The sequence below is a fragment of the Euleptes europaea genome, chromosome 13 (assembly GCF_029931775.1).
Source record: "Euleptes europaea isolate rEulEur1 chromosome 13, rEulEur1.hap1, whole genome shotgun sequence".
Taxonomy (NCBI): Eukaryota; Metazoa; Chordata; class Lepidosauria; order Squamata; family Sphaerodactylidae; genus Euleptes; species Euleptes europaea.
The window spans coordinates 59935233-59949592 of record NC_079324.1 but is presented as its reverse complement, the minus strand read 5'-3'; the positions used below and the strand labels follow the sequence as shown (position 1 = coordinate 59949592).

General features: G+C 48.5%; 1 protein-coding gene across 1 annotated transcript in view; it reads left to right on the top strand.

Moving 5' to 3' along the window:
• DNAH10 (dynein axonemal heavy chain 10) overlaps positions 1–14360 on the top strand; it is a 106378-nt gene that overhangs the window by 44859 nt on the left and 47159 nt on the right. The window contains exons 32-40 of the mRNA XM_056859433.1: positions 490–608; positions 1429–1587; positions 2185–2320; positions 3680–3802; positions 10326–10460; positions 11521–11737; positions 12492–12611; positions 13242–13387; positions 14145–14297. Coding sequence (XP_056715411.1) covers positions 490–608; positions 1429–1587; positions 2185–2320; positions 3680–3802; positions 10326–10460; positions 11521–11737; positions 12492–12611; positions 13242–13387; positions 14145–14297 — 1308 coding nt within the window. The remainder of the gene's footprint in view (positions 1–489; positions 609–1428; positions 1588–2184; positions 2321–3679; positions 3803–10325; positions 10461–11520; positions 11738–12491; positions 12612–13241; positions 13388–14144; positions 14298–14360) is intronic.

The window sequence follows — 14360 nt, the reverse complement described above, 5'->3', positions numbered from 1 at the left end:
CATAAATACAGCTCCCTTCCAAGTTCGTAAAACCTTCCAACACTCCATGAGGTTTTTTTTTAAGGCAGTGAGGGGTCTCCGTCTTTGTGCTCCACTCAGTGAGACCCTCAGTCCTTCTTCTCAAGAGAAACAGGCCTGAACTGTGTGAGCTTTTGAAGGATGTACACAAAAAGCTTTGCAGTGGCAGCTATGGAAGTATGGCCTCATCCAAGACGCCTTCTGGGCTCCTGATCTCTTCGAACCCTACCATGTACTGAAAGAATGTGTTATTTGCTTATAGCCAGCTCTTTACCACTAAGCATTTCACAGAAGATGGAGATATGGATTTTTGAGCCATAAACTTTGTGTTTGATGGATATGCAGAAAACCAGCGGGGCCACTTCTGCTCTTAAATCCCATGAAATGGAGCTTTGTTGATTCCTGGGGAAAAGATTTGTCAGCAAGTTTAGCAAGTAAATGTCTGTGACAAAATGTATGTTTTGACGGCAGGTGGATAAAGTTGTCCAAATGTATGAAACCATGTTGACTCGTCACACCACGATGGTGGTAGGACCAACTGGAGGGGGCAAGTCTGTGGTCATCAATACCCTGTGTCTTGCTCAGACAAAGTGAGTATGGATCATGAATGCAGGCAGGAATATACTTGGTATATATGGCTGTTGTTTGCTATGCTAGAGTGTCTCGAAAACAACAGGCGAAAGAAGAGGAGGAAGAAGAAGAGTTGGTTTTTATATGCCAACTTTCTCTGCCACTTAAGGGAGAATCAAACCGGCTTACAATCACCTTCCCTTCCCTCCCCACAACAGACACCCTGGGAGGTAGGTGGGGCTGAGAAAGCTCTAAGAGAGCTGTGACTAGCCCAAGGTCACCCAGCTGGCTCCATGTGTAGGAGTGGAGAAACTAATCTGGTTCTCCAGATTAGCATCCACCACTCATGTGGAGGAGTGGGGAATCAAACCCGGTTCTCCAGATCAGAGTCCACCACTCCAAACCACCGCTCTTTACCACTACACCACTCTGAAAGAGAAGGCACTGATCCACTTTGGTGATCATCCTTCTTAACTGAACTAACATGAGAGGCAGCGTGGTGTAGCGTCTAATGTGCCAAATTAGGATCTGGGAGACCCAGGTTCAAATCCCCACTCTACCATGGAAGTTTGCTGGGTGAGTTTGGACTAGTCACCCACTCTCAGCCTAACCTACCTCACAGGGTTGTTGTGATGATAAAGCGGAGTAATGGAGAGTGATGCAAACCACTTTGGGTCTCCACTGGGGAGAACAGCGGGATACAAATGAAGTAAATAAATAAACGTCATGGGTGGTCTTGCAGCATACCTGGCTGTGTTGGATAAATGACCTCGATGAATTATTTTGGAGTGCTTTCTGTTATTGTTGTCCTTCCTAACTGTATCTCTGATTTTCCATTAGGCTAGGATTGCTGACCAAGCTTTACACACTGAACCCCAAAGCCATGAGCGTCATTGAACTCTACGGCATTCTAGACCCCACTACGCGGGATTGGACAGATGGCGTTCTGTCCAATATTTTCAGAGAAATCAACAAACCCACTGACAAAAAAGAAAGGAGGTAATTTGTTAAGGCTCAGGTGTTACATTCACAGGGCTTTGATAGTTTTAGTACCCCTTACCCACTTTCCTCCCACATTTCCTACTAAAATCTTTTGATCCGGCTGTCAGCCAGAGCATCCATTCGGGCCCCTGATAAGCAAGCTCCGTTCTCCCCCCCCCCCCCGTGCTCATTTTTTCTCTCGCTTGGCATTAGCCTTTCAATAGACATCCGCTGTGAGCTAGCTGGAGCCGCAGGACTATGCCTGGGAGCCCGGCAAATACTTCCTTATTGTAAACTTGTATCTTTTCTCATTCAGGACAGCTCTGCTGCATCTCATCCTTTTGTGTTCTGCCATTACGTGTAATCAATTCTATTGTATGTTCCCTATAAAGATGACCAGTATTTCCCCCATCTGTATTCTGACCTTAAGTTTGTATGGACCTACTGAACTCATTTTGCTTTCTTAATAAAACTTTTAACTCACTGCACCGTCTGGAGTGAAGTTTACTATTACTGATATGCAATGAGATACTGTAGTCCTGACACCGGCAGACCGGGAGTGTTTTGGGGATGCATTAATGTGCGAGAGGTGTTTACGCCAACTTTTGTGCACAGGTACATTTTATTTGACGGTGACGTGGATGCTCTCTGGGTTGAAAACATGAATTCAGTGATGGACGACAACAAGCTGCTGACCTTGGCAAATGGGGAGCGAATCAGGCTTCAGACTCATTGTGCCCTTTTGTTTGAGGTAAGGGCGCCTTGTGGCCAGTGTTGAAGCTGGCTGCCTGGCTGCCGGAAAATGTGACGCTTCAGAAGGACCTGTCCCCATTTTGGTCTTGGAGGGCAGTGTTATTGTAGTCCTATTTTCCTCTTAGTTGTTTATTTTTTTACCATCCTGCCCTTTCTTTAAAAAGCTCAGAGCCTTATTATGTATGAGCCCAGCTGGTCTTTCATCCAGGCAGCTTATAAGGCTAAACCCACGTAGTTCAAACCACATTATGTGCTTTCACATCCCTTTTCTTCAGTGGTGAAGGCTATCCTGGAGCAGCTGATTTCTCCCATGATCCCATGATTCAATTTTTAGTCCATTCCAGTAGGAAACCGCAGTCTCTCGTTTGCCTGCTCTGAAGCAACAGGGGGCTCCCGAATACCCACTGTTAAAGATTGTGGTGCAAACCCCAACTGAGTAGTCTGATAACCTCCCTCAGTGGGGGGAATTGCTGGTATCTCTAGGTTGCTATAACTTCCTGATAGGCAGGAATGAGCAAGGGTCGTGAATTGAACTTTGCCCATGGGGACAAGTCTATGCAAGCTACTGTAAGGGTTACAGCAGGGGTGTCAAACTCAATTGTTACCAGGGCCGGATATGACATAAATGTCACTTGGTCAGGCCGGGCAATGCTTCGCCAGCCCAGATCGAGGGTGTGTGTGTGTGTGTGGCTGCCTTGGCTGGCTCGCGTGCCGGATAAGAGCTCTCAAGGGGCCGGATCCGGCCTGCTGGCCTTGTTTGACACCCCTGGGGTTAGAGGTTTCAAATCCTCACCTTCATGAAGCTCACCGGGAAGCCTTGGGCTGTCTCCCAGCCTAACCTACCTTGCAGGGCTGTGCTGCAGGATAAAATGCGGAGACCGATAGATGCCTCTCTGAGGTCCTTAGAGGAAGGATCAAATGTGATAGGATCAGTGTCTGGGTCTTCCCCGAAAGAATTTCAGTGCATCAAGGTGATTCAAACCTGAGTGTCAGGTTGGTGGGAGCTCACTGTCTCTGTTGGCAGCACACTTAAGGGGGATCCAAAAGCACATTGGCAGAGTCATCAAGTTTTAGACTGGGGAGGGGGGAGAAGTTGGTTGAGGGACAAGTCCTGATATTTCAGTGGTTGTTGATCCTTCCTGTGCCACGCAGACTGGCGGTGGTGGGGGTATCAGCAAAGGCAGAGAGCAGGTTGTAATCCTCAGAGACCAGATCAACTGAATGAGTGTTTCTGATCCCTGCAAAATGCCCTGTGTGTAAAGATCTCATGTCTTCCGTTGCATTTGGCATCAATTCCTGGAACTACTAGTTTCGTAGCATAGAATTCCTGGTAAACGTATGGATTTCCTTTTTTTAGGTTGGAGATTTACAGTATGCATCACCTGCAACAGTATCACGCTGTGGGATGGTCTTTGTGGACCCAAAGAATTTGAAATACAAACCTTATTGGCAGAAGTGGACGAACCAAAGGAACAACAAAGTAGGAAGCAGTTGCTTAAGTTTTTTTCCAACATTGTCTGAAATGAGTGCAGCTCATTGATTATTAGATGTGTGACAATCTGGCCAAGCTGATTTTTGTGGACTGCATCGTGTGGCTTAACCTCCTTTAGCATTCCAACTCACGGATTTCAGTAGGAAGAGATGTCTTACCCCCTTCTTGCGTCTAGTACCTTTTGCGGTCCTCCTCAGCAGAGGCGATGTGCATTCACTAGGAACTGAGCTTGGGTAAACTGACCTGTTCTCTTCTCTGAGACTCAGAGGACATCTTATAAGCGGGTGTTTCTCTTCCTATGCTCAGGGATAGGCAGGATCTTAAAGACTTTCACTTCCTGTCCTGTGGTAGAAACGCCCCCTGACTCCCAGTTCTAATCCTGCCTCAGAGGGATAAGCACCATCAAAGCGAGCTCCTGCTAAGCTTTGAGCCGAGCTACCATTTCAACCTACCCTTTTTCCTACTAAAGCCTAAGGTCTACCCTTGTTGTGTCTTCCCTGTCAAGTCTGTACCTTGTTGTCCCGCTTGTGCCCCTGTTGCCTTCCCGACCCGAGCCTGCTCATTTTTTCCCCTCACGGAGGAAAATGGCGGCAATGGAGGAGCGCTCTGGAGATGAACTTCTCTCCGGGGACGAGGCCGTGGACGCGGGACTCCTACCCCCCCGCCGGAAAAAGACAGTGGAGGAGGGTGGGGGAAAGAGTAAGCGGCGCAACGAGCCTGAGGCGGCCGCCGGGAGATCAAAGCGCAGGCAGCCGGCCGAAGAAGCAAAAGCGGCCAGGGAAGCTAAAAATGGCGCAAAAAAGGCGCGCGCAGAGGAAACGGCCGCCGAACCTCCCCGTTTGTCCCTGCAAGGTGACGAGGGTGAGTGCTCTCAACCAGCCCGTAATGCCGACCCTGAAGGAGACTCTGCTACGGGCGACGGACCCAGCACAGTAAGAACCTCTCTTTCCCAACTTATGGCGGGGGGGGGGGTGAGTGAACAAAACATGATTGCCTTAATGCGAAGGGCCCTCAGGGAAGAGTTTGCCCTCCTTGGAGAATCGTCCTCTAGGGGGCCAGTGAGCTCCAGGGCCTCCTCTCCCTCTAGAAGCTCAGTAAGATCAGAGCGCTTAATGATTTCTGAGCCTGCAGCACAAGGCCCCAGTACTGCCTGGCCAACTAAAGCAGCCCAAAAGGCCCATCCAGCCAATCCGCCCAGGCTATCCCAAGTTGTTCAATCCCAGGAAAATCCTTACCCTGAGGAAGAGAGAGAGGAAGGCGAGTTCTCCTCAGAAGAGGAGCAAGAAGGGGGGACCCAGGGCCAAGACCCCCACCCACGTTTATTTGCAGGGGAGGACTATCAGTCTTTCCTCTGCAAAGTCATGGCAGCCCTTGACCTTCATGAGGATGAGGACACTGAGGCCATCAAGAGCAAGGCAAAATTTAGGGGATCCAAGGAGTTCTTCACTAGACTCCAAACCAAAACAAGATCAGTGCCCTTCCCAGAGTATTTCGAGGATCTGGTTAAGGCTGAATGGCAGAAACCCATGTCTAATAAGCAAATTCCAGCCTCCATAAAAAAGCTGTATACACTGGAGCCTAGAGCCATGACTCTGCTGCAGGTACCACTGGTAGAGGCACCAGTAACAGACCTCCAATCCTCGGGCCTAATCTCGGAAGATGGGGCAGGCAATATAAAGGATCCCCTGGATAGAAAAATTGATTATGCAGCCAAAAAGGCACACGAGGCTGCAGCATTGTCTATCCAAGCGTCAGCCACCGCTGCCCTAGTGGCAAGGGCTAGCATAATGTGGATTCGAAAAATCATTGATTTGCTCCCACAGGACAACAAAAGAGTCTTGGACGGTCTCGCACGTCTCTTAAAGGCCTCCAATTTCATGGCCAACGCGACATTGGACTCTATGTCTTTTACAGCTAGATCATTGGCAGCATCCTGTGCAGGTAGGCGAGCTGCCTGGATCAGATCTTGGTCGGCAGATTGTGGGTCTGTCCATCCTACTGGGATACCCTTTCGAAGGGGGAAAATTGTTTGGGCCAAAGCTGGACGACATCCTTGTGGAAAACAAGGATAAGAAAAAAGCCTTGCCAAAGTACCTCAAAAAGGATGGGAAACCATCTTTCTCCCATTCCTTTCGTCCCTTCAGGACATCACATTACATGGCACGCCCCAGATCAGATGGGAGGCGAAACTCTTGGAATTCAGGAAGGGGAACCTTCAGGAGAGGATCCAGATTTGGAAAAGGCCCCCAGTTCAACCAAGGGGCAGACAAAGGAAGCAGATTTGCTGACAAGCAGTCCAAACAATGACTCCAATCAGGCACCGGTGGGGGGAAGGTTAAAGTTCTTCGCAAAAACCTGGACCTCCTCCACAACAGACGCATGGGTACATCGGCTGATATCCCAAGGTTACACCATCGACTTTCAAAAATTTCCTCCGAATCGTTACCTGGTCTCTCCAGTCACCCAAAATCCGGACAAGGCCCTCAGAACACAAGGAGCCATTCAACACCTCCTGGATATTCGGGCAATAGAACACGTTCCTATTCCAGAGCAGTGCACCGGGGTTTACTCCTATTTCTTTACTGTACCAAAAAGGAACGGAGACTGGAGGGCCATTCTAGATTTAAAATTCCTCAACCGGTTTGTTCGAAAAAAGCACTTCAGGATGGAAACCCTCAGGTCCATAGTAGAGGCGCTGCGACCTCAAGCCTATTTAACATCAATAGACCTCACAGAGGCGTGTCTGCACATCATGATACATCCAGCACATCGCAGATTTCTTCGATTCACGCACGGACATCTACACCTGCAGTTCCGAGCGCTGCCCTTCGACCTTACATCTGCCCCAAGGGTCTTCACCAAAGTCATTCGAACCCTACAACAACATGGGTCCCTGGTCAACATGTGCAAGAGCCTCCTGTCGCCAACGCAATCAATACATCACCTGGGGGCCATCATAGATACAACCCAGAACAAAATGTTCCTGCCTCAAGACAAAGTATCCACGTTACAGACTCTAGCCAGAACCACCATGACTTCGAAATCAACCGGACTATCGTCCCTGGTGAGGCTCCAAGGGCTTATGGTAGCTTGCATCGGCGCAGTACCATGGGCACGATTGCACATGAGGACTCTTCAGTGGTTCCTGAAACCATATCAAATCCAGATATCCCAGAAGCGGAACCCTCGCCTTACCTTAACGAAGCAAGTCAAAACCAGCCTCCTATGGTGGACCAAGAGATCCAACCTAACCAAGGGCCTCTCATACATTCCAGAAGCCACGACTCAAATCTTTACAGATGCGAGCCTACAAGGATGGGGCGCTACCCTACAACATCACATCGCCCAGGGCCAGTGGACTGCAACAGAAGCCCGTCTGCATATCAACAAATTAGAGTTGAGAGCCATACACAAAGCCCTTTTACAATTCCAGCCTCTACTGAGGAATCAGCACATCCTGATCAGGACGGACAACGTGTCCGCCAAAGCACATCTGAACAGGCAAGGAGGGTCTCGTTCCTCATCCCTCCATGCAGAGTCGCTACTCATCCTAAACTGGGCGGAAAAACATCTTTCCTCCATACGGGCGGAACACATCAAGGGCACGCTAAATTCACAAGCGGACTGGCTAAGCAGGCAGCAGCTGGACGAAGGAGAATGGACCCTGATCAAAGAGGTCTTTCAACTCCTATGCACGAGATTCGACCGTCCAGCAGTCAACCTCTTTGCCTCAGCCGAGAACCGACAGCTAAACAGGTTCTTCACAAGGTTCGTGCATCCAGAGGCAGAAGGGGTGGATGCATTGGAGACACCGTGGCCTCGGGAGACGCTATATGCCTTTCCACCACTTCCGTTAATCCCCAGAGTGATCAGGAAGATCTGGAGGGAAAAGGCCCACATCATCCTAATCGCCCCCTACTGGCCTCGAAGACCGTGGTTCCCCGCTCTGAGGGAGCTATCCACTCAAGACCCGTGGGAGCTGCCAACAACCAGGGACCTTCTACATCAGGGACCCATCCGCAATCCGGACCCAGCGTGGTTAAAACTGACCGCCTGGGCCTTGAAAGGCAGAGGATGCTGAACTTAGGCTATTCTGCCGAAGTAGTATCCACCATGTTGGAAGCCAGAAAGTTGTCAACAAAGCGCATCTACAGCTTTACCTGGAAGGTTTTTGTCCGTTGGTGCGGGAGAAAACACCTAGATCCTCTTAATATCTCTACGGCTAACCTCCTCAATTTCTTGCAGGATGGCCTACTGCTTAAACTGAGGCCCGCCACCCTTCGCAGGCAGGTGGCAGCTATAGCTACTGTGGTCACCCACCTGGATGGATACCCTACCACTCGGCATCCTCACGTAATCACCTTCTTGAAGGGAGTTTCATACTTAACTCCTCCGACGGTTCACAGGTTCCCCACCTGGAGATTGAACGTTGTGCTCAATGCACTGACAAAACCACCATTCGAACCCCTAAAAGAGGTGTCGCTGTCATTCCTGCGTATGAAGGTCATTATCCTAGTTGCAATTACATCAGCAAGAAGGGTGTCAGAGTTAGGTGCCCTTTCATCTAGAGACAGTCTCTGCATATTCCATGCAGACAAAGTCGTCCTTCGCCCGGATCCAACCTTTATCCCCAAGGTAAACTCAACCTTCCACAGACAACAGGAGTTGTCCCTACCATCATTCTGTCCACATCCGGGCCATCCTAGAGAGAAAAACTGGCATACCTTGGATGTAAGGAGAGCTCTCAAAATCTATCTAAAACGAACCAAGCCATTCAGGAGGGCGGAGGCCCTTTTCATTTCGATCAATCCACCAAACAAGAAACTACGAATGACTCCTTCAACCATCAGCAAATGCATTAAGCAATGCATTCAACTATGTTACCGACACTCCAATATCCCCTGCCCACAGGGAATCACCGCGCACTCAGTCCGCAGTGCGGCGACCTCGGCGGCCTTTGATAAACACGCCTCGGTAGAAGAGATCTGCAGAGCGGCAACTTGGGCAAGCCCATCCACCTTTGTTAAGCACTACAAAGTCAACGCCTATGCCTCCGCCGATGCGTCCTTCGGGAGAAGAGTTTTACAGCAGGTGGTGGAAGATAACTAATCCCACCCAGAAGTACAGCTCTTGAAAATCCCGCTCATAAGATGTCCTCTGAGTCTCAGAGAAGAGAACGGAGCCTTGGCTTACCTGTGAGGGCTCCTTCTTCTCTGAGTGAAGAGGACATCTTGCCCGCCCAGGGTGAAGATCAACACTTTCTAAGCACCACTGCTGAACACCAAGATGCAGATACATGTTTGCCGCCATTTACTCTATCCCACGTGTGTTTTTCCCAAGTTCTAACACCTTGATTGTTGTCAAGTTGGTTATGGCTACACAGTTGTTTAAATTTGTTGCCGCATGTTTTTTCATGTTGTTTAAAATTACTACTGTTATATGTACTTTCTGTCCTAATTTTCTGCTTTGGAAGTCCTCGAACTGGAAGTCAGGGGGCGTTTCTACCACAGGACAGGAAGTGAAAGTCTTTAAGATCCTGCCTATCCCTGAGCATAGGAAGAGAAACACCCGCTCATGAGATGTCCTCTTCACTCAGAGAAGAAGGAGCCCTCACAGGTAAGCCAAGGCTCCGTTTCCCAAGAGGTTAGAGGTTAATTTACCCTAAGCCCTGTTCTGAATTTGGAAGGTTAAAAAGCACTCCATAGCCCGACACTCCCCCCCCCCATGCAATGACCTTGTCCACCCTTGCCAGAAACAGCCAGTGATATAGAGCTACAGCAAGAAAAACTCAAACAGGCCTCCCCCCCTCCCCCCTATGTTACAGAAGGTATGGTTGAGGGCGGCCGCCTGTGTGGCTCTTACAGTAGAACGGGATTGTGCACCATCTCAGACCAAAGGTTTTAAGGCTTAACTTTATTGTTGGTTTTATTGTTATTACTATGTGATAGTTAGGCTTTAAGTGACGTTACCTGCCCTGAGCCGGCTTGCTGGGGAGGGCAGGCTACAAATTTGAAAATACATAAATAAATGAAGTGTGGTAATACTGGGAGAAGATGGGGTGGCACTGTTTGGGGCGGCATTGCTGAGGCTTTCGGCGATGTCAGAGTCGACCCACCCTCATTTTGTAGAATCATAGAGTTGGAAGGGGCTACGCAGGCTATCTAGTCCAATCCCCTGCTCAATGCCGGATCAGCTTAAAGCATTTTTAATTGTTACCTTGTTCCTCTTTCACAATTGCAGCTTGTTCACTGGGGGCACCTGACTAATTTTTTCTGATTACTTCTTTCTGAAGGGGTTGTTTTTCAGCTTGCCCAAGGCTGGTGTCTTGACTTTGCCTGAGAGATCTTCAATTATTAGGGTGTGCATGGAGTTGTACCAGCTATCTGCATATATATTTCTAATCTATTGATGGAAGCAGATGGAGCCATTTCTACCAAGAGCTGAAGGGGACAGGGACAGAGAGGGACAAATCAGACCAGGACTTTGGGAATATTTCTGTTTTGTTTCTCAGCAAGAACAGCTTCTGTTAGATCGGCTGTTTGAAAAATATGTACCCTACCTGATTGACATGATTGTGGAAGGAATTGTTGATGGCCGGCAAGGGGAGAAACAGAAAACCATAGTTCCACAGACAGACCTAAATATGGTAAGTGAGCCAGATTTTGCAGATTAACAAAGCACTTAAGGTGAGCTGTTTGGTATGCTTATTAAGGACTTTGGGGGGGGGGAGAAATCTTGAGAATTTCTACATAATAGGTTTGGGGGATAATTACATAGTTTTGAGAGCAGATTCCAGAGCATGGCCCAGTACAGAAAATTCTACAGGGAAAGCAGGATTTGAGCAACAAAGAGGCACAACCCAATGCTAGCAAGTTTTCCTCAGCGAGGGGTGGTGTACATAGTTCTCCTGCCATTTTGTCCTCACACCAATCCTGTAAGGTAGGCTGGGCTCTGATCAAAGAGGGCCACAGGGAACCTCTCTTCACCACTTTCTCTATTTCCTGGATACTTGAAAGGAGGTTCTTACTGGGTGATGAATTGCAGCAGCCATGTGAAAATGCATTTTGCTCGATTTCTCACCATCTCTGCCTCAATACACTCCTAGTATACTTTGCTTGGGACTGGGTGAGTGGGCTGCACTCTCCTGCCCGGAAGGAGAGTCCAAGGAGTAAGCCTGGCGATAATGAAGCAACCTGTTCGTCCCCTCCTTTAGACTCCGCAAAGTATTTAGTGCTGCTGTCAGCCAGCCAACAGACTTCATAGCAACGTGTCTGGGAAAGAGATTCAGAACAGATAAAAGGAAGTATTTCTTAACACAACACATAGTTAAATTGTGGAACTCCCTGCCCCAGGATGTGGTGATGGCTCCCAACTTGGAAGGCTTTAAGAGGGGAGTGGACATGTTCATGGAGGAGAGGGGTATTCATGGCTACTAGTCAAAATGGATACTAGTCATGATGCATCCCTATTCTTTCCAGGATCAGAGGAGAGAAATATAATTGCCCATTATATTAGGTGCTTTGGAACATAGTCAGGATGGTGTTGCTGCAGTCTTGTTTCCTAGAGGCACCAGTTGGCCACTGTGGGAACAGACTGCTGGACTAGATGTACTTTGGTCTGATCCAACATGGCTGTTCTTATGTTCTTACGTTCTTAATATAATTGTAGCAGTGGTCTGATGATTGTTCTGTGACTTCAAACTACAGGTGACGCAGTTAAGTAGGATGCTGGACGCTCTCCTAGAGCAAGAAATTGATGACCCCGACGTGCTGGAGTGCTACTTCTTGGAAGCTTTGTACTCCTCCTTAGGGGCCTGCCTCCTGGAAGCGGGAAGATCAAAGTTTGATGATTTTGTGAAACGTCTTTCATCCATGTCGACCGTGAATGATGAGATGGTTCTAGCCAAACCAGGAGAGTTGCCAGGTAGGGCACTACCAATGCTGCAAGGGCACAGTCTATTTCTGGAAGCAGCCTTTGAGCTTTCACCCACAGGGGCACTCCGTGATGGACTGGCAACCTTCCTGCTGCAGTGAGCAGTCTCTTGTGCCAAGTAAGGTCCCCTCGGGTGAGATGCCAGCATGATGTCAGTGTGGTCCCATCCAGCAAGAGCCAGCATGGTGTAGTGCTGAAGAGCAGTGGACTCTTAATTTGGAGAACCGGGTTTGATTCCCCACTCCTCCACGTGAGTGGCGGACTCTAATCTGGTGAACTAGGTTGGTTTCCCCACTCCTCCACATGAAGCTGGCTGGCTGACCTTGGGCCAGCCACAGTTCTCTCTGAACTCTCTCAGCCCCACCTACCTCACAAGGTGTCTCTTGTGGGGAGAGGAAGAGAAGGCGATTGTAAACCACTTTGAGACTCCTTACGGTAGAGATAAGCAGGGTATAAAAATAAACTCTTCTTCTTTGTCTTCTCCTCTTGCTATTAACAGGAGTGAGGTGCAATTGGATTGGTGCTCCTCAAGGAAGGAAGTAGATCTCCCCCAACCCCAAAGCATTGTCTCTTCAGTCAGGAAGGGAACTTCTCAGCAGTTGGCTTGAGACCCGTTAATTTTGCCCCGCGATTCAGATAACACAGAGAATGCTTTGCTTCTGGCCATCCTGCCTTAGACACTGGTGAACACACGTCTCCTGTGGATAATCTTCCATGCTTAATTTATTTCTAATTTATCTTTCAGGACAGCTTCCGACTTTGTTTGACTTTCATTTTGAAGGAAAGACGAAGAAATGGGTGCCTTGGAGCAAATTGGTCCCTGAATATGTTCACTCGCCTGACTTGAAATTTATCGACATCCTGGGTAAGTGTGAATTAAGCTGGCATAATGTGGAGGAAGTAATCAGTTAAAGCTTGTAAGCCTACATGTCCTTTTCAAAGCAGTGTGTTTGGAAACCCTGCTGTTTGGCTTTATGAGCCCAAAAGCAGGTGGACAGGGTGCTTTCTACGCCAAAGGGTTGGATTCATTTTGTGACCAGGGCAAAAATAACAGCCGCTGTTCAGACTGAGGTGCTGTTTCTGTATCCTTTGTTTTTGCATTTTGCATCCTTTTAAGTATGTAAGCATGAAGTCATGCGAGGTGTGGTAGTTAACAGCGGTGGTTTGGAGCGGTGGAGTCTGATCTGGAGAACCGGGTTTGATTCCCCACTCCTCCACATGAGCGGCGGAGGCTAATCTGGTGAATGGGATTTGTTTCCCCAATCCTCCACATGAAGCCAGCTGGGTGAACTTGGGCTAGTCACACTCTCTTGGCCACACCTGCCTCACAGGGTGTCTGTTGTGGGGAGGGGAAGGGAAGGTGATTGTAAGCCGGTTTGATTCTTCCTTAAGTGGTAGAGAAAGATGGCAAATAAAAACCAACTCTTCTTCTTCTTCTTCTTCTGTATTCTCTCTCTCTTTGTCGCATTACAAATTGCCATTTTCCCCCTTCCAGTTCCTACAGTGGACACAACCCGCACCAACTGGCTGCTGGGACAGATGGTCAAAATCAAACACCCCGTTGTTCTGGTTGGAGAATCGGGTACTTCAAAGACAGCGACAACACTTAACTTCCTCAAGAAACTAAACCCAGACACAAACGTAAGGGGTCCAGATTTTGAATTCATGCAAGCTACTTGATATTCAGAGCTCTGGTCCGTCCTGCTGGGTGTTGTCTACTCTGACAGGATTGACATGTCGTGATCTCAGGCGGAGAAAGGTCTTTCTCACCATCGGCACCTTTGGAATTCTGACACAGCGTGGTGGGCACATCCACAAAAGGGATGCCATAACTTGGCTGCCGCAGAAGGTGTAGCCAGCTACAAAATGGCTGCCCCCCGCTTACCTTCAGTCACACAGTGAAGATCGTTGTGCTGTGGTGGCTACTAAAGCAGTGTTTTTAAAAATCTGCACAGCCGATCAAATCTCCAGTGGTCAACCCAGTAGCCTCCTAGCCCCACCCACTTTCTAAAAACAGTTGGTGGGCACCTGAAAAGGTGTCTGTGGGCACCATGGTGCTCCCAGGCACCACACTGGGGGACCCCTGTTGTAGAATATAGTCAGACCTTCAGAATTAACTCCTGGTTTTCCTTGCCCTGTACTCAAATTCATTTGATTTGAGAATTATTCTTTTTGTCATAACCTGCTGTGTGTTGGTTAGCCACAAGCTGGTATATCAACTCCCGGGACTGCTACGGGAAGGCCCTATCAAGCTACCACGTACCAATCATTTATTTATTTATTTATTAGAACATTTCTATCCCACCTTTCTTCATCATTCAAGTCAGCTTACAATAATAAGCATTGACGTTGCTGTGCCAGAAGGCCTTCCTATCAAAAAACCACCTTTCCTTTTCAGGTGCTGCTGATCATTAACTTCTCCTCTCGTACAACTTCAATGGACATTCAGCGAAACATGGAAGCAAACGTGGAGAAGCGGACTAAAGAAACCTACGGGCCCCCAATGGGGAAGCGGCTCCTGGTCTTTATGGATGACATGAACATGCCTAGGGTAAGGCCTCAACCAGTCTGCATACTGGAGCGTATTTTTATTTTTATAGCTCAAGGGGGGGGG